Raw genomic sequence first — 26,167 nt, 5'->3', positions numbered from 1 at the left:
TAAACTCTTAATTCCCTCCGCCACTCGCACTCAGGCAGTCCTGATTTCAAAGCCCGATATGAACTTTCATTCATGGATCCACACGTCGCATGCATGAACAGATCTAGCATAAAATTCATCCATCGCTCCCTCTGGCATTGCAAACTCTGTAAGAAAGCCCTCGCTGCGTGGCCTTGCATCAAGGTGGCTCTTCTTCCACTGTGTTCCACTCAGGCTGACTCTAAGGCCAACAGAGCCCACATCTCCTGACATCAGTATCTCCCTTGACGGAACATGAGCCTTTGTTACAGTAAGGGTGCCAGGGACCCGGTAAGGGAACAGGAGGCAGCGATTACCCTCCAGCATCACTTTCCATCTTATAATATAAACCCTATAGAGCTGTGTCGGGGCATCCATAGGCGAGTAGATCAACCAACACACTACCGCCCATGATGAAAGTGGGAGTCTGTCACAGTATGCTTGGGACTGGAAGAGAACGCGATCCTTGAATTCCTTCCAGCAGCTAGCACAGCACATTCATAGGAGCTGGGAGGAACTCCTCACATATCACCAGAGTGCCCTCAGACGGCTCCTCCATGGAGACTGTCCACTGGCTCTACTGTCCTGCCCAGCCTCAAATCACTATCAATCACACTGTCTTTAAACTTGACATTTCCTACAACAACTCTTTCACTTAAGACCTTGGGTCGAATCTTCAGTCCCGCCAATCATGTTTCTTTGAAACCACACAAGAAGGCAGGCCCCCAGTCCTGCCCTCCATGGCAGTTTCACAGCAGATTCAATGGCAGCATTTTTCTGGGAGGGGTCAATATGTAGAAAGTTCACAGAAAATAGCAACATCATTCCTCCTTTACATAGGTCGTCCTCATCCAAAGAGAGAGGTCGCGCCTTCTTTTGACTTTTTCTGAGCAAAACCTTCGAATTCCTCCTCCCAGCCACATTCCAAACAATGAAAACCGGGGTGAGGCCCCATTCACCTTGGTGCAAGAATGCACAACGAACAACAGTCGCAAAAGGGACACAGTCCGTCCGTCCTGCAGGCAGAGTGTGCAGGGACCAAATACCAAGGGGGGCTGTAGCTATAACAAGATCAGAGCCACCCCTGACAGCTGTGGGGCAGTAGAACTGAGGCCTCCCAGCCCAAGTCTTTCTTGGACGCTTTCCCACTCACCTAAAGATATCTTCGAGTTGCTTCAGGCCCTACCATTTCTGTTAAAAACTGATCTCTGATCGATACAGCACAATTGGCGCTCCCTATAGTGCTTAATATATAGTCCAGAGCATATTGAACAAAGTCCGAATGCAATACATAAGTCAAGGCAATAGGAAAGGTAAACACTGAAACTACAAGAACCAGAAGAGTCAGATTATAACGTTTGGCCTATTTACGGTTTTCACATCCGTCATGTGAGTCTGAGGAGGGGTTGGCTGTACCATTGCACGGTGTTTGGCCTGCATTCCTGGATATTCTTGCAAATGTTTTATTTTAGCCAGTCAAGGGAAAGGGGAGGGGTGGAGAGAACCACACCACGGTTAGTTACTCTGTTTTTAGGCCCCCACTTTAACATATTCTCCACAACAGCGCAGGTTTGCTTGCTTGTGTTTTCTGTTAGTGTGAATGTCCAGTTCCGTGTTGGCGGGTCTTACCTCTAATTCATAAAGCCAGTAGTTACAATTCCACCCGAGACCCTAATTTTCTGTAGTCCGATATTGGTTGAATTTCAACAGCATTGAGTCCCTTGACCTGGCTGCTGAATCTTTCCTGTTGCCGGTACTACACTATACTTATATCATTATCCACTGTTTTCTTTCTCAGCAAGGTTGCCATTCAAAGGGGGTTCCTAGGAAAGAGGGGTGTAGCTGCAGGCTATAGCTATTCACCTCTTTGCTGACAGTAGCGTCAAATCTAGGAATTTACATTTTGTAATTCCTTGGATGCCTGATTTGTGTCCACTCAGAGGCGCAACTAGAGCCACATTTCGTGGGGGAGGCTAAGAAAAAATTTCGGGGGGGTGTGATTCTTCCAGCAATAGGCAGAGTGGAGATGCAGGGGCTCTAGGAGGGGTGAAAAAACAACAAAGCCTCATTAACAAGCGAATGGTCTTTTAAAGACCTGTGAAGAACTCTGGTGCGGCTGTGTGCGCGCCCAGGAAGCTGTCTCAGCCCGATCTGCCACACACGACCGGGGAGGGGGTCGGGGGGGCTGAAGTCCTTTGAGCCCAATGGGCGTTGCGCGCCTGTGTCCACTAGTTAATGATGCAAGTAGATTACTTTTCTCTTTTCAGTATTAACTGATATTGGCGCATTCCCACACCATGTGTTAAGAGGATGCTTGGGCAGTCCCCCGCCTGGTACATTCAGGGTCGGACTGCAAATGCAAACCTGCCCTGGCAATTAAGTCGGGCCGGCCGGGGGAAGGGAGGGGGGTTAAGGTGCTGGTGCGAAATTGCTGCTGCTTTTGGTACAGTGGGTGGATATTGCAGCAGTGCTGCAAAACCTGTCCCCTTTACCAAAAACGGCCCCCACCGGTCCAAAACCTGCCCACACCCTTCCGGCCCACTGGTAAAGCGCCTGGTGCCCGCTACGACCAGTCCGGCCCTGGGCACATGTATTGGATACTTGTGGTAAGATTTTGTTTAAGACCCTAGGGGTGAAGCAGGTGCAGCGGATTAAACTAAAACACAGTAATTTAAAACAAGCCTCTCTAGATACTTTCACTGGATCACGTAAAACAGCAACTCATTTTGTCTGTATCAGTTACTTGTCCACGTCAATTTCCCATCAGTTTTCAGATTTCCTAGGTATACGCCACCCTTTCCTGCAGTGAACTACACCATTGAGTCTTTTAGCCTCAACCAAAGTAAATAACAAACGAAGGCCTAATTGACTTATTAGCTTGATTAACTCATTTCCCCAGGTTAGCTGTGCCGCTCTTGTGAGCGAATTGTATGTCAAGAATTCTCCCACCAACATATCACATGCCTGCTTCAGGCTGATGAAAGCCTGTATCTCACTGATAACATAAAGAGCACCTACATGTAAGATTCCCGCTCAGACTGCCATGTGAGCCACTGGGACAGTGTCACAGGTTCTGGGGCAGCACCATAGCAGGTGAATATACTCTTTTTGTATCTGCCTTTTTAAGGCACATTTTCCTGCAGCATTTCGCTGTGTGCATGAACTTGGGTATGTGTTGTTTGTGCTCCTATCCCCAAGTAAAGCCTCAGCCACTGTCATTCATTCCTAAGCATTCTTAGCAAATCCTATTTCTGCAGTTTTAGCCAGGAACATGCATTACAACATACATCTCTCAATTCGGGGATTGAGAAGTGTAGTTGTAATTTGGCATGACCATGCGTCCACACATACCAAAAAATCCTGTCAGCAAGTATTGTGTAGAAAAGTAGGGAGTCCACAGATGGAGATTAAAAGTCTCTTTGTGCAAGATACAGGAAATACACCTCAGCCACCACTTAACAACTTCTCCTCCTTGCCTACTCTGTTATGTTGCCAGTCCTAACCTCCCCTAATCCTACTCAGAGATTCTGGAAATCAATGAGTAATGACGTTCTCTACTAGGAAGATACAACACCTCTCTCTCCCTTTGTCAAAACAACACCCACAAAATGTGTAAAATAAGCTTAACATACGAAATACAGCATTATAACTGTTGCACACTTCATCTTATAAAAAAAAAAACTGGGAAATTTGAACATGAAATATTTCACACGAGTACCATTGGAATTGAACAATAACCATGTAAATTTAAAAAGTGCAATAACAATCAGACTAGCAGAATTGAAGGTGAATAAGCATGATGTAAAGATTATACAAATTCTTGTAAATAGATCGAAATAACATCTAGACAAGCAGAATAGGTCAATTAACGTGATGTCAAGATTATACATTTTCTCCTTGACCTTTTACATCTTGAACTTTTCCTCAAAAATTTACATAGACTAGAGTCAATGCATTCTTCTTCACTAGCAGCCAGAACACCAGGAACTTTTGCTAGTGTGTAAGTTCCAGCTCTTATGATCCTCCTTTCTGACAGCATTCTTAGAGCCCTTCATTACTTTCATAGGAGGTAAAAATTTAGATTGACATTTTTCAGTTCCCTTCTGCGGATATTTAATTTTCACCACATCTCTCACCTGCAGTAAAGTAGTCTTCTCAACATGGCGGTTATCAAACTTCTCCTTTCTCTCAATCATCTTCCTTTGATTTATCGCCCTTTTCTCCTCTGAATCATGCTCAACACTCCAACTACTCACAGATTTATTGTTTACACATGCTGGACAAATCAATGTATTGGTCTTCCTTTGCGGAACAAATCAAATGGGCTAACACCAATTGTTGTATGGGGTGTCAATCTATAGTTCCTAACCTTTCCTAGTAATTCCTTCCCTCAACACAACTGCCCCGAAACAGCTCTTTGTATGGCTTCTTTCAACACTCAATTGAACATTTCCACTATGCCATTTGCCCCGGGGTGGTACAAGGCAGTCTTCCTATGCTTAGTTTCCCCTATGCAAAAGGAATATCTCCACTTATCTGGAATCTAGCTGATCCCTGTTGTCGGTCAAGTAAGTAGAAGGGAACCCATGCATATTCAAACACATGCTTAAGGAACCCAATAACATCTCCTGTTTCGACAGAATTGGGAATAGCGACTTCGGGCCACCTTGAGTACATATCTTGTAAAAAAAAAAATAATAATAATAACAACATATTTGTCAACACTTGAGGTCTTGTTGGGGCCCAAGGTTCTTCGGGTAATCTTATCAGAACCATAGACTGCACTCTAAATCTTACTGTTTTATTACAAATGGAACACTAAACACATTCTCTTATGGATCTTTCTACCTGAATATCCATACCTGGCCACCAGTACATGTGCCTAAGCCTTTTCATTTGTTTTGAAAATGCCAAGATGACTTTAATGGGAAAAAGCAATAACATCTTTTCTCAAGGAGACGGGCAGGATTAATCTGTTTCCTCGTAATAATAAATCCCCTTGATTGATAAGTTCATTTCTGACACTCCAATATACAATCAAATGATTACATGATCTATCATTATTTTTCCAGCCATGCTTGAATCTTTAAAACACCTGCTGCAACACCGAATCTTTACCAATTCCTTCCAACCACTCATCTTTCTTTATTATACTATCACTGATTAAACATGCATCAAAATCTTCCATCCTTCCAATTCTCACTAGTGAGATGTGAGCAACAATTTGCTTAACTGTTTTTTATACAAGGTACATAAGTCTCAAAGTTGAATTCATGTAGTGACACCACCCACTTCCTAATATTTTCCGAGATGGCATTTACACTTTTCTTCTCCAGTAGCTCTTTCAAGGGTTTATGGTCCATCTTGATCTCAAATTTGTCACCTCATATAAACTTTCTCAACTGACGCACAGCTCGAAAAATGGCTAAGGCCTCCCTCTCTCTCACAGAATAATTCCATTCCACCCCTTTCAAAGCCCTTGAAATGAATAAGATGATGCGCTCCACACCCTCATGTCTTTGTAGCAAAACAACTCATAAGCCCCTTGAATTGACCTTAGACATAATTATTGTATCCTGACCTGGTTCACAACTTGGTAAACTAGATGCTCCACACAAGCATGATTTCAACTGTTTGAATTCTTTCTCACATTCATCATTGCAAAGGAATACTAAATCCTTCTTTATTCCATTATTATTATAGTTTTTTACTGCTAAATTCTGGCCAAACATGTTGTAGTACTCAGACATACCTGACAATTTGATCACTTCCTCTTTACACTTGGGACATGCCATGTTATAAATGGTATCGACCAATTCCTTCCTCGACTCAATGCTCGAAGAGGTGATTTTTTTATCTCAACTAGTCAATCTCAGTAAGATTGCATTTGCATTTCTTGGCCTTTAAACGTAGACCATTTTTTAATATCCTAATTTCATCATGTACATGTTGATTGTGTTCCTCAACATCACATCCATATACCAAAACATATGATAGAGTATTTACTCCTTTCGCTCTTTTCATATATTTTCCATCACTCTTTGAAACACTGCAGCAGCAGAAATCCGCCCATAGCTCATCTTTTAAAATGTAAATGTCCCAAAAGGTGTGACAAATGCTGTCCCGTCTAGAGAGTACTGAAACAACTTCACCTGATGGTATGCTGAGGTGATATCTGAGGTCGAGAAATATTTTGCACCTTTCAACATAGCCAACGTCTCAGTTATGTTGGGTAAAGGGTAATGATCCATCACAAGACATTTGTGCGCGGATTGGATTTACGGGAACTCAATCTTGCCTTCCCATTGGCGTTACGCGCTGTTACAACTGGGTCAAGCCATTCAGTCACTTCAGCTTCCTCTACTCTGTCACTTTCGTTTAATTTCTCTGACTTTTCCAGGATCTTGTCCTTAGCCACTAAGGCGAAACCCCCCTTCCCCTCCCTACCTTACTCACTACCAGAACAAAACCCTTCTCAAGTCTGATCTTATTAATATATCGTTTATGACATCCCACTCTGTCTTGAAAGACTTCTGGGAATTCTTTTTCATACACTGGCCTACTTGTGGCAACCTGGTTAAGTGTTCCATGAACTTTAATTTTACTGCCAGATTTTCAGTGAGATTCACGTAGACCATTAGTTCATTTTGATGAAACCAACTGAGAGAATAACCTCTTACTGAAACATAAATCTCCCCTACCGTATACCTCCCTTTAAAATGTATGAACCTTGAAAAATATCCCATCAGCTTGTTTGGTTCACTCCAATAACATTTAGGGCATATACAAGGTTAGAATAGAGTGACATTGCCTTTTAATTCTTTTTTTATGTACTCTAGGAATTAATGTTATCTTCACCACTGAATAAAACACCATGCTTGTAGACACACCCTCTGTTTAGACCACTTCAAAGGGATCTCCTGCTCCAACGTCCATCACCTGTAAGACTATTTCTCCACAATCTCTCTCGAATTTTCTTTTTCCAATTACCACTTCCATGTCGTCATGTGACCCTTCCTCCCACACATTTTGCAAGTAGCTTTCCAACGAACACATTCCGTGTTCACCATACTTGACCATATTCACCACACCTAAAGCATGAACGTAGAAATGTCTTGTTTTCTTTATTCCTTTCCCAATTTAGTTTGAACAAATTGCGCTTCATGCTTTTTGTTACTTTTATTTCTCCTTTCTTTCTATTACTCACAACACACCCTTTGTTTTATCTCTTCCACACAAGCTTGACTATGCTCACATGTCTTGGCAATTGTGAGTACCTCAGTTAACGAAGGATTGATTATCCTTCTGCCAAAAAGGATTTTTGGACTTTCTCCAAAGTGCCAAAGTAACTAGTTGACGCCATCTTCATCAACACAGTGGTGAATTTTACTTCTGTTTCGCTTGATTTTGCATCTGTTTACCAAAATGATATCTCTCAAGAACAGAGGAAACCTGTGGTCAAAAATATAAGTCAAATTTCTTTCCTCATCATTTGGTAAGTGAAGCAGGTGTTCAAAACTCTCTTGGCCCTCTGGTCCTAAACACTGTAACAGCAATGATGTCTTACGTTCTGCACTCAATGACGTACCACACACACATGCAATAATGAGTAAACACGCTTTTCCGCTTCCCCTTTTCAGTGGAGGACAACCAGGGTTCAATAAAAAAAGGGAGAGGAAGCACATTCTGTATTGTACCTTAACTTTGCAGAACACAATACACTGGTATGTGACTAAATACCCAAGCATTTTGTTACCTGCAAGACAAAAATAAATTAAACTGATGATAGAATAGAAATTTCTATAATTATACTGGAAGCTATGACTGGTAAATTGGGGAAAGTGCTTCCACACAACAGTTTAGATTGTTCAGTTTTCCATGTATTTGAAATAAAACTCTCACACAGTGCCCAGTCCTTGGCACACTGGTCCCGCATAGAGCAGTTATCATAAATGGCAATAACTATCCGACACGACAGGGAAAATTCATCCACGATGATCCTATAAAGTGATGACCGCGTAACATCAGAAAGATGCTCCACTCAACAGAGAATGTATCACCTGACTCCGTTCCCCCATACCAATCCCAATTGGCAGACTCAAAGTATTCCCCAGCCCGATCCAAATTGGTGATGTCTGCTTCGATGTAGCCCAGTGCAAGATTGCGGGACTCGGAAATGCCTCAGTGTTGCCCAATCAGGGGAGGCACATAAACGTCACAAATTCTATCAGGTTCCCCCTAAGAGCGCAAATGGCTAGAGTTAATCAGTGCTAGCAGGGCTGGTCTTTCATCAGACCGTGCCCTAGGCGGAATCAGGTTTGGCTTCCCATCTTTGCCACCACTTCGTCCTAGCTGTAGCCTACAACTTGCTACAAAAGAACACATAGTGCAAACCATTAACTGTAATGACATGACAAATACATGTTTTCTTTACATCCTGGTACAGGTAGTCCTGGAATTTAGAGAGCACAAACCAAGATACAAGTACTAGAATGTATAGAGAAACTGTAGAACTTATAAAACAATATTATCATCAAACACAAATGTTCTCCTTGCAAACATTATTAGACCAGAAAGATGGACTGCAGACCGCTCCATGTGCCACTGTGAAGGTCAGCGCCCTGGGTGTGGGCTGAGCTCGCCCATGCTAATTCCAGTCTTGAACACGAGCAGGAAGTCACCCATGTGTGGTATGCAGTACATCGCATGAGCGCTCAAAGGAAGTGCAAGCGTGACAGGGTAAGAGGGTAGCCATCGACAAGGGTCTGCATGCAGGTGAACACTGGTTCGATAATCTCAAATTGACACAATTTGTGAATAAGCACTAGGGTGGTTGCAGTCACTCAATTTGAAGTGCATACTTTTTAGTATGTTGAAACACAGAGAGGATGCTTCTCGGTGAATCCTAGTAATATTCACGGTGGAGTTGAGGCGAAGGATGAAATGAAGGTCTCTTTACCAGTCGTTGCAGATGTAGAAATGTATAGTGTCTATAGATGTAGATTAGAAGTCTGTTCAAGATACAAGAAACACACCTCAGCTACCTCTCGACAACAACTTCTCCTTGCTCACTCTTTCCTGTCCTAACCTCCCTACATTCTACTCGGAGGCTCTGAAACTCAATGAGTAATGACGTTCTGTACAAGGAAGATAACACATCACATTGAGTTCTTTGAAAATGGACCCAGAGCAGGAGCAAGAGCAGACACACCACAAAACACAGAAACCATGACAATGCAACCATCTTTGACAGAGCCACACCACCCATCGCCTATAAAGCAAATGAGCTCTGAATCGCTGGCATACCTTCTGTGATATTGTCCGCTGTTATGTCTTTATCTGTGTGACAGATACTAGACATTTCCCTCTCCCTTTCGTGTTGGCAACAAGACACACTTCATCTCTGTTCATCACAAGGCAGCACAAGGCACTTAGTGCATTAATTATTTCAAAACAAAAAGAGGGAGTATCACAAGGACATAGAATGTCTCTACGAAATGGAGAAGGAGAGAGAGACACAGGAAAGGAAAGGTTGTTTCTTTTTAAAGAAACCCCTCACTCACCAACCTAGTTGGTGACATGCTTCATCATAGCCGAATGTCACTCGGGTGTGCTTCAACGCCTGAATAGAGTGGAGCAGGTTTTCTTTGGAAAGTGTGAAAGAAGTGTAAGTGAGTTGATTAAAAATGTCTTTATTGTACTCCCTAAGTTTTTAATGTGGAGCAATTAGACAAGATTAAATCCAAGTGTGATACTTAAAATGGCTTGATTGACCAAAAGTATCAGTGAGAAGTGAAAAAGTTAGTGGTCAACATGTTTCAACCTATATGTGATAATACAAGGGTTTCGTCAGGACCAAATGTTGGGACCGGGAGGTGTGCACACGCTAAGGCGCACCCGTCCCTGGATCCGCATTAAGCAGACCGTGTTCTTACGGTGAGGCAACCTTTCAGCGTTCTGTGAAGGGAAAAAGATTTCTGAAAGAAATAGAGCAGACCATTATACACAGTATTTTGCGTTCCTACTGTGTATATGTTGCTACATCTTATATTTGCTCGCTCTCCATTTTGACGGTGTGGATTAAATATTCTTCTGCACACACCATGCACGCCGTATTGTTGTGACAAAATTCTGTGCACTATATACAAGTGATGCATCTTGAGTTGGAGTGTAGACAACACTCCTATCCTTCATTACATACCCACGATCATTCATTGTCTTAGGTTGGTGTCATGCAGCTCTTTCAATTTAGAGCATCTGTAATTGTGGAGCGAGTGAGTTTACGAACATGCAAAACACGTACAAATGTACTTGTGCTCATAGTGGCAAACAACACAGACCGACAGACATTGGAAAGGAGGAACCAAGGTATTAAAAACTTATAAGAAACTGAATTCAGTCTCGCCCCATGGAAACCGTGGGGGGGCGTTGGTTATAGTCGCATTCTGTGAGGTTAAAACGCAAAGAATAAAGCCACCAATTGCTTTCCTACCTCAAGAGAAAAAGAGTAGAAGTAAGCGGTGCCCACCCGCATTGGATGTTACTCACATTCTCTAATCAATGTGCCCGCCGTGGAACCTACAAGTGAACCGTACGGATTCCCGAGGATCCTGCCGTGGCGGTCCCGGATGTTTATATGCCAAGTGTTTTGTCTGATGACTTCCGTGCATGTGATGCGTGGTGCTGTCATGTGATCGGGTGTACGTGTGGGGGTGTGACAAAGGAAGAGTAGAATGACTCTGTGGTATTCGAGTTAGTAGGCTGAGGGATACAGGTATAAGAGTCAGTACCCAAATGGCGTTAAGCGGTCTTGGGTAAATAACCGAGCGTGGGACGAGATTAAATCCGGATATAATCATGGTGCTAAGGGATTGATAGCAAATAGCCTAGCGCCGTGTCACAATAAAAAGTGAATGAAATAGATTTAACATTCACTATGCACTAGTGAAAAAAATATATAGTGCAAAGCATAGCACAATGGGAATTTATTGGAAATGTAAGGTCAGAACGCCAAGTGGTCAGAGGCACGTAAATAATGTAGTTGCATTAACTACTACACCACCATCCTTGTCTGCTGCTTTTATGACAATGTTGTCACAGTTCTTCAGTTGTTCTAGGGCCAGATTCTCTGCCTTACTCATTGAAAAGAGGTTGTTTTTCTTCCATTTTCTCAATGTCATTGTACACAGCTTGTTCAAATGTCGTCACTTCCACTGGAATTGTGTGTGGCGGTGGTGTAAATGTGGATTTTACACGTAAGCTTGTCTCATCTTGGGCATGGTTCATTGGAAGTTCACCCTCCTTTTCAAAAAAGGCTTTTAACTACAATTTTCTAAAGAATCCGGCTAGTTCATAATGGAGATTGAATTTGTCCAATCTTGCTATGGGAGCAAACCCTAGGCCTTTAAAAACAAAGTCCTGTGCACACGTTTCAGGGTTTCGTGGTTCCAGTGTAGGAACCGTTACTTGTGTGTTCTTTGTGTAACAAAAATTGTGAGAGTTGACATCAAGCGAATCTTTCTGAAGATATTAATGTATTAAACCAAATCAAATACAGAAATGAAAACCAGCCGACACGTGTTTCGTCACAACGTGATACAATTGTGACTCTTCAGGGCTGTACAAGGGAATCTTGGAGCAAGAGTCGCAGTCCCAGTGAAAATAACTCAAGCAGGTGCGGACAAGGGTACATCGGAAAGTATGGATCAGAAAGGAAGGGATGGGTCGTCCTTCCTACGTGTTCCAGAGGTAGTCTGGAAACACCAAAGAACGGACGTGCAAGTCCGTGCGAGCAGGAGACCTTGGCTCCCGCATGAACGCGAATTGTCGTCGCGTTTAGAGTTAGTGATTCGGCCGAAACACGTGTCGGCTGGTTTTCATTTCTGTATTTGATTTGGTTTGATACATAAATATCTTCAGAAAGATTCGCTTGATGTCAACTCTCACAATTTTTGTTACACAAAGAACACACAAGTAACGGTTCCTACACTGGAACCACGAAACCCTGAAACGTGTGCACAGGACTTTGTTCTTCTCGCTACAGTGTGGGTCCTCACCTACACACTTGCAGGGGTTGTTTTGGGTTTGTTTTCCCCTGAGCTGTCAGCACTGTATGCATTTGTCACATGTGTAATATCAATTGCGCACCTGCTTGAGCGCCATTTTCTTCCTGTCTTTAATCTAAACCCTCCTCCGAACTAGTAAACCCTAGTCCTTTGTTGAGTACTTTCTCCTCTGTCTCTGTGAATTCACTTGAGGACAGATTGGTTACTAGACCCTGCTGTTGCTTGTCCCCTGCTGTGGGTCCCGTGTTTTGCTCCTTGTGTAGTTGCCCACACTGTCCTGCTCCTCCCAGTGTACCTTGTTGCTTCCCTTTCTTCTGCCTCTTCCCCTCCTGCCTCTCCCTAAAAAAGGGGGCCTGAATGTGTTTTGTGGGAACAGAGGTTGTCGGAATGGTGGTTGCCATCTGTATACAGGGTACTATTGATGTGGGTTATAGGGGCCCGAGAAACCTCCCATCATAGGGGCGTTATAGTTGTGCCAAGTGTTCTGTGGTTTGCCTTTCCCCCTCTGTCTGGGTCGCCCACTACCTGAGCTTGACCCACTGCTAACTGATGAGTCATCACTATACACCTCAGAATTTCTGTCGGCTTTTGCTGGTGGTGTGATGTCTGGGTCATTGTAGGGGTATGTTTTTACATGGGAAAAACATTTGAGATCCTTTTGGACCAAACATCTCGTATCTTAAACAGAACATTATGTGCATACAGGGAGATGGCATGCAACTCCTCAGCTGCTCCGGCCCCTTGTATACCCTCCTTGCTCATATGTACTTCACAAGTGACTCCATCGCTAGAATGAATTCTGGTGTACTAATATCCGAATTGTGCTCCTGACACCTATTGTTCCTACCTAGACATTTGTCTAATATATCAGACATTGCCTGGGTATTTGACTTTTGAATGTATCTGCACGTAGGATGAAGCTCAGTCAAAAGGAATTTCCAGTATGAGGGTATATAAACACTTCACCTTTCACCATTTTAAAGTGGTACAAGACTGAAAAAGTATCAACGTTTTATTGGTAAATACTTTCTGAAATAACGACCATTAAATACATTCAGCATGAACCACTAGTTTGCAAGCTTGGTTTTTGCATGCGTTTACAAACATCATAAAATAAAGAAAAATCCTATGTAAAGAGAAGTTACTCCATATGATTCTTATGAAGCTTTCTCCGCACAGTGGAGCCCCATTACCAATGTAGCTGTGGCAGCTCCATAGCAAGTGTTATTGTGCCAGTGGCTCCTCACCACCTCCAGCATGTATTGTGTTTTTTCCCCCACACTGGGATATTGTGTCTGGATGGGATACAAAAACGCAAGGATTTTTTACGATGTCTCCCTGGTGTTTTTTACTCTCTGGGCTGACATACAGGCTTTGTCAAACAGCTATTTATAGCTTTTGTGAGAAATATCCCTTCCAGTCTCTCCGCTCCCACCTGTTCTGTGTGATTTGCCGGGCGCAGTAGTTGTTTATATAAAGCTGAGATTACCTTTCTTCACATGACCCATCGTTTAACCATTTTTCCTGAGAGAGCAGAAACACACGCCTCTCCCCTCGATCCTCGTCATATACAAAGAACATGTCTATATGAAGCATTATTACCTGCCAACTCACACGGTGCCAGCACCGTGTGACACACGATATCAGCTCCCATCACTCGGTCTCCCGGCGAGGAGCCGATATCACACAGTGGCAGGGAAAACGAGCTGAAACCCACTGTCAATAGTGGTTTTCCAGCTCGTTTTCCGCGTCTTTGAACTGCTGACGTCCATTAAGGGGTGTTAAAAAAACACCCAGGACATCGCACTAGCCTAAGCTACCTTGTTTTCTTTTTTTGAGGGGTGGAGTGAGGCGGGAGCTTGGGAGAGGGGTGGCTTCAAAAGTGCCTTGTAGGTACTTCTCGTCAGGAGGCCCCGCCCCTTCCTCACACAGTGTGGTTGCTCTTCAAGTTGGCAGGTATGTACCATATAGCGTAATGCTGATCGGGTGAACAAAGTCGTCCATCAAGAGGTTCTGCTTCTAACTGCTAGAATAATACACGGGGCAACATTGACAATAAAGCTAAGCACCAGGGTGCCACTGTAAGACAGTGAGCTTGTCTACAGCCATCTATAGCCTGCGGCAGCACTGCTAGAAAGTTCAATGCATTGTTAGTTAACTATTAGGAATTGTTCTCCCCCTCGATATAGGCAGACTGTTTTAAAAAAAGATTTTAAAGGGTTTTTATAACTGTTTTCAACTATTGGGCACAACATTGCATAGTCTACTGCTGCCACCTAGAGACTGATTGGTGAAATATTGGTGCCTATAATGTTCTAGTACTATACACCCATAGATAGGATAAAACCCCGCAATTATTAAAGGGGCACTCAAAAATAATTAAATAATTTCATTGTGCACCCGATTTGGGGGTATACTTTTCTGAAATCTAAAAACATTGTAGAACAAGCATTTACAATGCAATAGGTCTCGCAGGGACATTGTTTAAAGCTTTTAGCATTGTAAATGATATTGTTTTTTATATATATTTTTTTTCTAAAAAGTGTATGGTATATATTGTCAATTATGCACCATTAGACTGGAGATGACACCCCACAGTCTGCCGGAATACCCCTGTCCTCCCCGTGATGCAGGCTGCATTGTGGTGCTGTACGTAAAACACACTTCTAAAAACATTATATCACGCACGGCTTTAAGTGGGCCGGGTCCTGCCGGGACTCACCACCGGCAGTTGTTAAAAGCAGGAGCTGAGACAGGTCCGTATCGGGCTCTCCATTTTCGTCCTCAGTCTGAGAATAGAAAAAAAATCTTAACTCTGCAGCAGTTCACTATTTCTGATGCAGTTTTGTATTGCTAAACTGGAACTGCTTTACATAAGCACCAACAACGACATCTTCATTACATTTTTTGTAGGCACGGAGGATTAAGAAATTTGCCCAGAAACTTCATTTAATTTTAGGTAGGCACGGAGGATTAAGTGATTTGCCCAGAAATACAGGATATGAAGCCCACGCTAAAACTGAAACCTGCTTCATGAGCTCCAAATTTGGCAGCTGTAGCCATTATGCCACAAGCTCGGGGTGGGGGGTCCTTTTATTGAAAACCGAATTATGAGCCACACAACTCGTTTTTAGAAAGCCCCTGTGCACAAGCACGCCTGTGTTTATGCCCCCTGCCATACAGGACACGAGCTGGCTGTTTTTTATTTTTCCTACGGTTTTTGTGTGCTAACATCTCTGGGCTGAGGCGATTCTGTGTTATAGTTGCTGTGTGTTTTGCTCTCCAGCCCACAAAGCTTTTGGGCCTCGGAGCCGATACGGTTATACTCTTATTTGAGCGTTTTTAAACGTGTTGTGCATATTCCTGAAGTACAGCCAGTCATTAAGCAGGGCCGCTAAAGTTGAAATTATCATTTATGGCAAAAATCCCCCGATGCACAACCCCACAGTCTGCCAGAATACCCCTGTCCTCCCCGTGATGCAGGCTGCATTGTGGCGCTTTAGTTAAAACACACCTTTAACAACAGCGTATCACGCAGGGCTTTAAAGGGGCCGGGTCCTGCCGGTGCTCAACACCGGCAGTTGTTAAAAGCAGGAGCCGAGACAGGTCCGTATCAGGCTCTCTATTTTCGTCCTCAGTCTGAGAATAGAAATAAATCTTAACTCTGCAGCAATTCACTATTTTTGATGCAACTTGTATTTTTTTTGCAGTTCTGTATTGCTAAACTGAAGAACGACATCTTCATTTAATTTTTGGTAGACACGGAGGGTTAAGTGATTTGCCCAGGAACTTCATTTTATTTTTGGTAGGCACGGACGAGTTATACTCTTATTTGAGAGTTTTTAGACATGTTGGGCATATTCCTGAAGTACAGCCAGTCATTAAGCAGGGCCGCTAAAGTTGAAATTATCATTCATGGCAACGTTATTACCCGAGCTTATGCACATTTAGCGCCACGTGCTGCACACAGATCTACGCTATTGTGCGCTGTCGTTAAGTCTGTGTGACATCATGTTCTTAATGCCCCATATGTAGCCAGGTCTGGTAGTTCATTGGCTGAATGCAGCCACTTCCGGAAAATGTTTTAGACCTCGCCGTCTCAGGTTCAAACCCTGGCAGGTTCAATCAGCCGTCCATCCTTCTGAGGGTGATAAGATGTGTACCACTGCATTGGGTAACAATAAATACCTTCTAACCTATTGATAGCGCCCAGAGGCCTGCTTTCACAAATATGCATGTTATTACCGGAGCTGATGCACATCTAGCGCCTCGTGCAGCCCATAGAGCTATTATCATCTAATTAGGCATCCTTATTCGGGGCCACTAGCCAGTGATTTACAACATCCTCGTCAGCAACTAAACAGAAAACTCAAGGAGCTATTAACAAGTAGTAATTCGTATGCTGGAATCACTGCTATGTAGAGAAGTATAATGGCACCTCAGCAGGCGCGCAACTCAATGAGCTATCTTATCAGCAATATATGCATTCCAGTGTTTACGGACTGCCTATATTAGTGACAGAACAGTATAGTATATTCAGCAGGCAGGCGCCCTACTCATTAAACCATCACCCAGTATGTATCTTTATTCTCAAGGCCTCCACTGTGTAGAAAGGAGTAACATTACCCCATTCATGCTTTTAGTGCATTGATAGATTGTGTGCAATGGAGGGGTCCTGCGAGCATTGTTGGAGCAAAGAGAGCTGCATTACTCCCCGCTTACCTCCTCCCATATAAAGGAGCCAACGCTCTCTCTGCTCCTTGTCCTGGGATTTTAAACGCGCTGTTGTCGGTGCGCAGGGGAGGAACAGCAGAGAGTGGATTGGGGCTGGAGGAGGGAGGGGAGGGAAAGAGAAGACGCACGTGATGGCCTGGAAAGCAGATGCCTTGGTGAACTCTGCCTAAACCTTAGTTTAGCACGCCTCCTCAGATAACAGAACAACCATAAAACTGAAAGACGCTGTAGACTCGGTGTCCCAAGGGCGCGTACAAAAAAGCCACAGGGCGGTAACCAAAAACCCTTCAGAGCAATGAGAACACAGGGTTTTAAATACATATTGACATTGCCCAATAGAAAGCATGGGCGGGATTACAAGTCCCTCTCCTAAAATAATTTTACCCCAGTATGTCTCGCCACGCTAGCAGCACATGCGCGCTGCAACGCTAGGAAAGACCTAAAAATTAGTTTTTATCAGAACAGTTTTCCTCTAAAATTGCCTAGAGAGCTTTCAGAATTTCTGGAAGTTCAAAGTTGTAGGTGTGCAATTTCACCATTGCCTAGCATTTTGTAAAATGTATACAGCATCTTTCCTCTCATCTACAATCAACTTCCTTAAATTTTTTTATGTGTTTGTAAACGACACTCTGGGAGGTAACTGTGATTGTGAACACTACAGTAATTTTATAGACCTCCTGAATACAATCCACAGTTTGCAGCAAGGTTGACTGATAAACTGTCCAAACTTGTCATAAAATCTAAACATTTCCTCCTTTTTAGGGGATTTTAATTTACATTTTGAGGACCCAACTGGATATTTTGAGCCGATTGTTGAGAAGTAAGATGAAGGTTCTGCAGTTAGTGGGTCCAACCCATGAGGCAGGGCTTACACTAGACCTACTTTTTTTCTAACGTGAATTCAGTAATAATCCACACAGTAGAGCTCACCACATGGTCAGACTGCTTTATTGTGAAATTTTCTTTTTCCTTATTGGGTGAAAGAACTATTACTCAGCCCCCTTGTCTTACGATAAGAGACAATGGAGTTAACCTGATTCTTTTTTCTGACAACTTCAATCCCCCAGTGATTGCAGAGAAATGCTCTGCAGAAACAGCAGCCACAGAGCTTGCAAAGGCGGTATCCTTATTTCTCGATGTTTGGGCTCCAATTAAGAAGAACAATTTGGTAAATAGATTATCAGAAAAGTGGTATACAAGTGAGTTGAAGGCTATAAAACGAAATTGAAAAACCCTTACATCAAAGTGGCGACGGAACAGAGGACAGAATGTTCTATAAAAATAGTTTGAAAAATTATTATAAACAATTAAGACTAGGTAAGAGACAATATTTTGTAAAGACTTGAAGAAAGCAGTAGTTCATATAGAGAACTGTTTAGGTTAGTTAAGGAGTTAGCGCTGCCAATGGCCATGGAGCAGACAGCTAAAGCCTCAGTTTCCTTTAGTGAGGAGCTGGCAGAATTTTTTGACAACAAGATATGAACATCTATTCGACATTTGGTGATCAACTTCCAATAGAGGGGGAACAATTTGAGATTTTCAGACCACACCCGTAAGCTACTTCCAACTGTGGTGTGTTTGTGGAACTGTCTGTAGAAATGGTGGAGTAGATGATGGGGAAGGTGAGGCCAGGGTCCACATTGATTATGAGAAGGCTGGACTATGGAAATGTGCTGTATGTGGGCATGGCAGAGTATTTGTTCACACGGCTCCAGACTATTCAGAATGCGGCAGCAAAATTTCTCTGCAACAAATTGAACAAGAGCTCTGGCTCAGCTTGTCTTAATCGGCTGCACTGGCTCCCAGTTTGAAAAAAAAGAGCAATCTTTAAGCTAATGTGTGATACGCACAGAGAACTCTATAATAAGTGTCCAGCAATTTTACAGAATAGTCACTTTTTATAAGCCTACTCTAAACCTTCGATCAGCCACTTAAGCTTTAATACCTTGTTAAAGGATTAAGAAAAACTTTCTACCCAAAATGGGTGGCTGCACTTCTAACTTTTTGGCAGCAACCCACTGAAACAATCTTCCCCAGAATTTATGCACAGTGCCAGATTTATTAGTGTTTCGGAGAAAACTAAAGACCTGGCTATATTCACTTTACCAGCAAAGTATGGTCTAGCGCCAGTGTTAGAAATGGGGGTCTCTAGTTGGCAGAGGTAGGTACCTTTGTCCAAATAGAGACCCTTGCTTTTAGTCCGGGTAAGGGGGATACACTTCTAAAATAACCCCTGCTCACCCCCTTGGTAGCTTGGCACGAGCAGACCGGCTTCTCTCAGAGGCAGTGTGTAAAGCATTTGCGAACACATACAGTAATACAGTGAAAACACTACAAATGGACACCACACCAGTTTAGAAAAATAAGTAATCTTTATCTAAACCAAAACAAGACCAAATGACAAAAATCCACTATACAGTACTAAAAATCTGGTTCTTAAATGGTAGAAACAGTTCAGTTCCAAGAAAATGTGAGATGCAACACTTTTACACAAAGTACCTTGAATGCATCGAAAAATGAAAGCAAAAAAGGGTCGCAGGGAGGAGGATGCGTTGGTTCCTTACACTCAGGGAAGGTGATGCATCAGTTCCTTGCCCCGGGGAAGGTGATGCATCAGTTCCTTACCGGAGAGGAGGTGATACGCCAGTTTCTTACTGCGTGGGGAGGTGATGCATCGGTTTCTTACTGCACCCCAAACGATGCGACAGACTTGACGCTTCAAGGCGTCGCATGATAATCCGGTGCGATGCGTCGGTTCTTATCCAACCGGGCCTGCGTCAGAATCGGTGCGGTGATCTCGGACGTCAGAGATCGGTGCACAGGATTCATCGCACGGCAGACACTTCAGCCGCGAGCAGGCACTGTGTCTATTCTTCCGCGGCGATGCGTTGGAAATATTCTCTTGCACCGCTGCGATGCATCGGAAACAGGCAATGTGTCGATTTTCACAGTTCTTGCAGTTTCCAGTCCCAAAACAACTTCCAAAGGCCCAGAACACTGGCAGACACCTCTCAGCTGCACAGAACTCCCAGCAAAGGAGTTCAGGGGGACTGGGGGTGAAGTCTTTGTGTGCTTGAGACTTCAGCACAGGAGGCAAGCTCTATTTCAAGACCATGGAGATCTTCCTTTAGCAGGGGACACATCAAACAGCAAAGTTATTCTCCTTTCCTTGGCAGAAAGTAGCCACTTCAGGCCAACCCCAGACAGCAAGCAGCACAGGGGCAGTATTCCTCCTCAGTTTCTCCAGCTCTTCTCCTTGGCAAAGGTTCCTCTTGATTTCCAGAAGTGATCTAAAAGGCTGGGGTCTGGGACCCTCTTTTTATACAGTAAAGCTCTTTATCCTCTGTGGCAGAGAAGCTCTTTGCCCAGCCAAAACCAGTTCTGTCTTCTATGGTGCAGCTTCCTGGCAAGAGGTGGAGACAGCATTGTCCTTGGCAGACCAGGTCCATTCAGGTGTGTAAGAAATCCCCCTCTACTCTAAATGCAGCCAAGGTCTATTCAGCCCAGCCCTGAGTCACCTTGGAAAGGCAGGACACACCTAACCCGCCTAAATGGCTGTCTGAACAGAATGCACATCCCCAGCCCCTGTCACTCCAAAGCCAGACAGTCAATATACAACCTAGCAGAGGCGCACTGGATGGTTAAACAAGAAAATACCTACCTTCTAAAAGTTGTATTTTCAAACCCAGAATGTAAAAATCACCCTCACTAAAAGATGCATCTTAACATTCTGAGTTCAGGCATATCAAAATTTATTTTCCCATCTTGTTCCCATGGGCAGTCATGCTTATAAAATGTTATAAGCAAACTCCCCATTCTATCCTATAGGGACAATAGTGAAAAACGAAATTGGCAGTAATTCACTATCAGGCCATGCCACACACATCAGGGCATGTCACACCTTTCACATACATTGCACCCTGCCCACAGGGGAACCTTGGGCCTACGTTAGGGGTGACTAACATGTAAGAAAAGGGAAGGTTAGGGCCTGGCAAGTGGGTGTACTTGCCAAGTCGACATGGTAGTAGCAAACTGCAGTGACAGGTCTGAGTAACATTTACAGGCTGATCATGTGGGTGGCACAATCAGTGGCAGCATTTGATTTAGAGGCCCTGGGCACACACAGTGCACTGTACTAGGGACTTACCAGTAAATCCAATAAGCCAATTATGGAAACACCAAACCATAACAATTTACAAAGGGAGCACTTGCACTTAGGTGCCAAACAGCAGTGGCAAAGTGCCCAAAACATCTGATCAGCAAAATGATGTCCAGCGCACAGTAGGCAAAGCCAAAAATGCAGGGTAAATCCACACCAATGGTGTCAGGTCTAACGGCCAGGATATCCCGTTGGAGATGAGGGTGCGCTTTATAAATACCTAATACATACATAATAGACCATCAATCATGTATTTATGAATGAACATTTACTTGAAAGGAGTAGGGTGGAAAATCCAATCTCACAATGACATGCCTTAAACAGTCAGCTTAGACGAATATTGCAGATTTATTGACCAGCGCGATCACTCAATGTACAGATATTTTAATTGATCAGAAAGCAAACCAGTTACATACATCTTACAATTTCTTAGTTCAGGCAGCAGTAGTTATGGTAATACAATTTTTGTAATCAATATAGTTAAGAAATGCCTGCCAATAAAGTAGAAACGTGTGCCAGCAGTAAGTTCCCTTTGGTGTCAGAATACCAACATCTGCAAAATGGCTCCTGTAGTACTAATACTCGAATATTAAGTTTTATATATTTTTCAGAAATACAGCTATTTTGAGCCCAAATACATGCTAGTTTCTTTAAATCCACAACCTTCCTGGCCAAATACGAACTTTTCATGTTTGATAAATAAACCATGGGTACAGAAGAATATTGAAAAGGAAGGTCACAATACTGATTTCATTACCAGCCACAGATGATGTCCCTCTGGGTAGATGAGTGCCTTCTCAATATTACCGGATTTTGTCCCTCTGATGGGAAAGACTTTCTCTGTGTTGCTCATTTGTATCTCAACCCACTATTATCAGGGCATGCAGAGATGGATTCCTGCAGCTTTCTGTGCTTACCAAGCAGAGCCAGCTTTTCATGGATAATCAGAAGTCTGCTTAGTGCCTTATGTGGGGGGTGACAACTATTTGCCAGCCAGCAGTGGCTTCTCAGATTCAACCGGTGATGGTTCATGCCTTCTGATTCCAAAGCCTGGCAAGAAATGCCTGGTTGTAGACTCGTCTGTAATTAGATAACTGCTCAGTATGTGCATTAGATTTTTTTAGGAGCTACTGAGTTCAGCAGGAGATTTTGCTATAGCTAAGGAACTTCTCACCAGCCTGTATTAATCAGTCTCTGAGACAGTAACATTGGCTTTCCAACTTCTTCGTTGCTGAGGAGTGAGCTTCCAAGAGTCAAATTGGAAAAGCAAACTGTTTTATGATGAAAAAGAAACAAGGTCGCTCTATTCCTATCTGTTCTGGCAGGAGACTAGCACAAATGTAATTAGTTATTAGCTTACAAAAAGACTGGTCACATGCAGCATTCTTGTGAGGGGGGCATTATGCTAAGTTTTCATTATCTGGAAACAGTTCCGCATCAGGTATTAGCAACAGAATTATCTTTTGGAGTCTCAGTGTATCAGCTTTGTAGCTTTTACTTTGCATCTCACTATCCCCGTTGCGTTTCTTCTTCTACAGTGTACCTCTTTTTATTATCGATAGCATACCTGAACATTTTGATAGTCCTAAATTCCTAGACTTTCCTAGACGAGACAGTCCATTTACAAAACCTTTTGCTTCCTTGAAGCTATGTTATTTTCATGCTCGACTAAATGTTGTTTGTAGTATTATATTGGCTATAAACATGGGCTTACAAGGAGTCATCAAAATGTAGTTCCATAAATGTGGTATTCACCTGTTGTAACATGTAAGTTTGCTATAAGGTTCATCCAGGATTTTTAATTGTTATTTTGGGCCCCAAATTCTCTTTTTTGGCAGTATTGTAAAGAAATAAGTTGACTCCAATGTCCCATCAGTCATCCTTCCCTATCTCTTACCTTAACCATTGCTACACTCATTTTAAATACGGGTAACTTACTGTAATGTGGACAGTGCTCTGAACAGTCCAACCTGGGGCTTTGTTCTCCCATTTGTCATTGACTCCAATTCCTATTGCTTTCTGGAGTACCTCATCGTGCCCCAGGAAGGAATCCCATCAGAGCCCTCCTCTCCCCTCTCTGCAGTGGCTGTCTGTACGGCCGGGCATAGAGAGTGAAATAGGACAAAATGGCGCGAGTTTTCATTGTTCAAGAATGAAAGTTAGGGACAATCTTGATGGGAATATTTTAAACATCTTATACGAGCTTTCAGATATACTGTTCTCTTTTTGGCTGTCTGAACAAATGTGCCCGATAACATCCATGCTTCATTTTATTATATTTTGACTGCAGAGGGCTCATAAAATGTAACAAATTTCACAGAAAAACTATTAAGTAATATTTATCAGTTTTCAGCATTTTTGGCTCATTTGTTTTTCAGGCCTTGACTTTTCTGACACTTTTACCGAAAACCCAGGGAAATGCATGCTCCTGGAGTGTGGCTCTTAGAATAATGGCCAGCAATCTAACCTTTAAGATTTCCCACTCAGTTCAAATGTTTCCCGGCTTATATCCGAGTTATTCCTGATCTTACTCGACTTCAAACTTTACATCTGACCAACAATTGTCTGCTCCTAATTGTGGTTGTGTGTGGTTTTGAGTGACATGTGCCTGAAGGAAGTGGCCTATAGCATCCTCATAGCTTCCAAAACAGTGTAAATTAGCTGGACGGCTGAATGAGATGAAAGCTCAAAGCTGACTTGCTGTGATCTGCAGGTCACAAGTTCAAATCTTGTCATGACCATTGCAGTCTTCATCTTTCCAAGGTCAGGAAAACGGGTATAATATTAAATTAGGTAATAGTAACATGCTTTTATAACAATTAGAAACTGCATTAGTGTTATATAAAGTGCTAAAAAAAAACACACAAATTATTATCATTAAGGGTATCCTCTTTTTAAGTGTGCTTTCCTTTTTAGGTCTGGTTTGGAGTTAGATTTAGTTGTCTCACCAGGCTCAATTTTCTCCCCAAAATAATTGATAAAAATTTATATTTGTACAGAGAGGGGCTTTTGGTCTGTCCTCTTCATTGGTCACATCTTGCTTCTGCCCACCACAGCATACAGCATAGGCCTGTGGGTCAGACCACTTTAGCTGTTGGCCGTCTTCACTGTGAATGATGACAATTTTGCCTCTTGAACATTTACATGACCATCTAGTAGGCTGACCTCTGCTTTAATCTAATGTTCTTTAGTTTCTTTTTTCAATGGAACCCTTTTTACGTTTTGCAAACATATGCATGCCACTACATTTCACTTCTTATTACTTTACAGTTTTAATTTCTGATACTTATATTCTTAAAAAATGGCAGGCCACGGCCAAACCTGTTGGCTATGCCAATGTTTGTTTTGTTAAGTACCTGCTAAACCTTTCATCTGGCCGTAGTTCCCCTACTCTTCCTGAATTGGTGTATTTCAGTTGGATTTGGAATTGGTACCTGTAGCAAATGCACTTTATTCCAAACCAACATTATATAAAAGGGTGAAAATACTTTTACCTCACTTGAGTGTTCTTTCACTGTTTTGCATGGAACAACTGAGTCACTGGAGGACGTTTTACACAAGATGTAATAAAACATTGTTTTGTAGTGCTAATTAAATTGTTTTGTTTGTCATATGAATTATACATAACACATGCCCTGTTTCTGCAGAATTTCCTGGCTCAGGAAGAATTATTCATCGCTGTGGAAATGCTGTCTACGGTTGCCCTGCTTAATGAGGCCTTGGCAGGCGATGACCTTGATCTGGTGCAGACTCATCTCTGCAGCTCCTCAATGGGCCTCAACAACCTGGACGAAGACAACCTCCCGCGGTAAGTGACCAAGAGCTCCGCCTCTGCGCTAGCCAGACATTCTAAAAACAAAACAAGCATTGGCAATGGCAAAAGGTTTGGCTTCAAAGGAATGTTTTATGCTAATGTGAAGCATTACAAGTAAATACCATGGGAATAGAAATGCATTTGTGTCGAAACAATGAAGTGTAAAATAATAGTGGTGTAGGTTAAAAGGTCAGGCGACAGTTGCACTGTTAAGCCAGACCTAAAAATCCATGTAGGTTAATGACTGCCTACCTCCAATCTGATTCTGCGGTCAGAGAAAAACAACATAAATTACCTTGTTATCGAAGATACTTTAATAGCATTACGATTCCATGTGTCTGTCCCTGAAAGTTCAAGTTTAGGCAGCTGGATAAAGGTTACGATTCATCAAGGATCTCGATGACGGAAGCACTTTTGGCAAGTGTACTAGTGTAATCTGTGCCATCAGTGTTGAAGTACCACGGCAGATCATTCATGCACTAGCGTAAGTCTATAAACGGAATGTAGAATATGACACCAGAAAATCAGCATACAAGTTGAATAATAGGGGGGCTAGGACAGATTCTCGTGACACTCCAAATGGAACGTACGAGGGAGCTAAAATCACCTACTCCAATGCATAGTGTCCTGTTAGTCTGGTAGGTTTTGAACCTTTTCAGTGCTATGCCTTCTCTGGCCCTTCTAATGCACAAAGCGCATAAGAGAAAGTTGTGATAAATTGGACTGAAAGCTGCAGATAGATCAAGGAATAATGCAATGCACCATTTGTCTCCAGTACCTGGAGCTGCCGCGGTCAAGCAAGACCACAACCAGAAATTTGAAACTTGGGTGAATGTGTGCAAATTAACTTTTGGCAACACAAATTACTAAAAGAATATTTTAGGCAAATTGGAGACTAGGAGATGGTTGTATAATGGAACATTCATGCATGCCATTACCACACACGCCTTTTTCACATTGTCTTTACAATGTGTGCATCCTTACTACACAAGTCATTAACACAAATATGCCTTTACCACATGTGCCTCTACAACGAAAAGTTTGATTGTAAATGCATGTATGGTAAGGGCATATGCGTGGTAAAATTGTAACAGGTAAGTATAACCCCTATGTGTGTGTGTGTTTGTATATATACACACATGCTTACTCACTTGCCACCCTTAAATTACCCTTGCCACCCAAAAACCCACTCCCACCCTAAACTCTAAAATTACCCTTGCAACCCAAAAATGCATTCCCACCCTTAACCCTAAAATTATCCTTGCCCTCTAGAAACCCCTAACCATCCTAAACCCTAAAATTACCCTGGCTACCCAAAAAATCATACCCTTGCCATTTAAAAATCAATAATCACCCTACACCTTAAAAATACCCTTG

At 42.7% G+C, this 26,167-nt stretch overlaps 1 protein-coding gene across 4 annotated transcripts in view; it reads left to right on the top strand.

Moving 5' to 3' along the window:
• IQGAP2 (IQ motif containing GTPase activating protein 2) overlaps positions 1 to 26,167 on the top strand; it is a 1,048,054-nt gene that overhangs the window by 650,092 nt on the left and 371,795 nt on the right. For all 4 annotated transcript variants that reach the window (XM_085632282.1, XM_085632281.1, XM_085632284.1 and 1 more), the window contains one exon: positions 24,624 to 24,784. In XM_085632282.1, the coding sequence (XP_085488408.1) occupies positions 24,624 to 24,784 (161 nt within the window). The remainder of the gene's footprint in view (positions 1 to 24,623; positions 24,785 to 26,167) is intronic.

This window comes from Triturus cristatus, chromosome 2_1, assembly GCF_964204655.1.
Source record: "Triturus cristatus chromosome 2_1, aTriCri1.1, whole genome shotgun sequence".
In the NCBI taxonomy this organism is placed as follows: Eukaryota; Metazoa; Chordata; class Amphibia; order Caudata; family Salamandridae; genus Triturus; species Triturus cristatus.
This window is presented reverse-complemented; position numbering and strand designations above follow the sequence as displayed.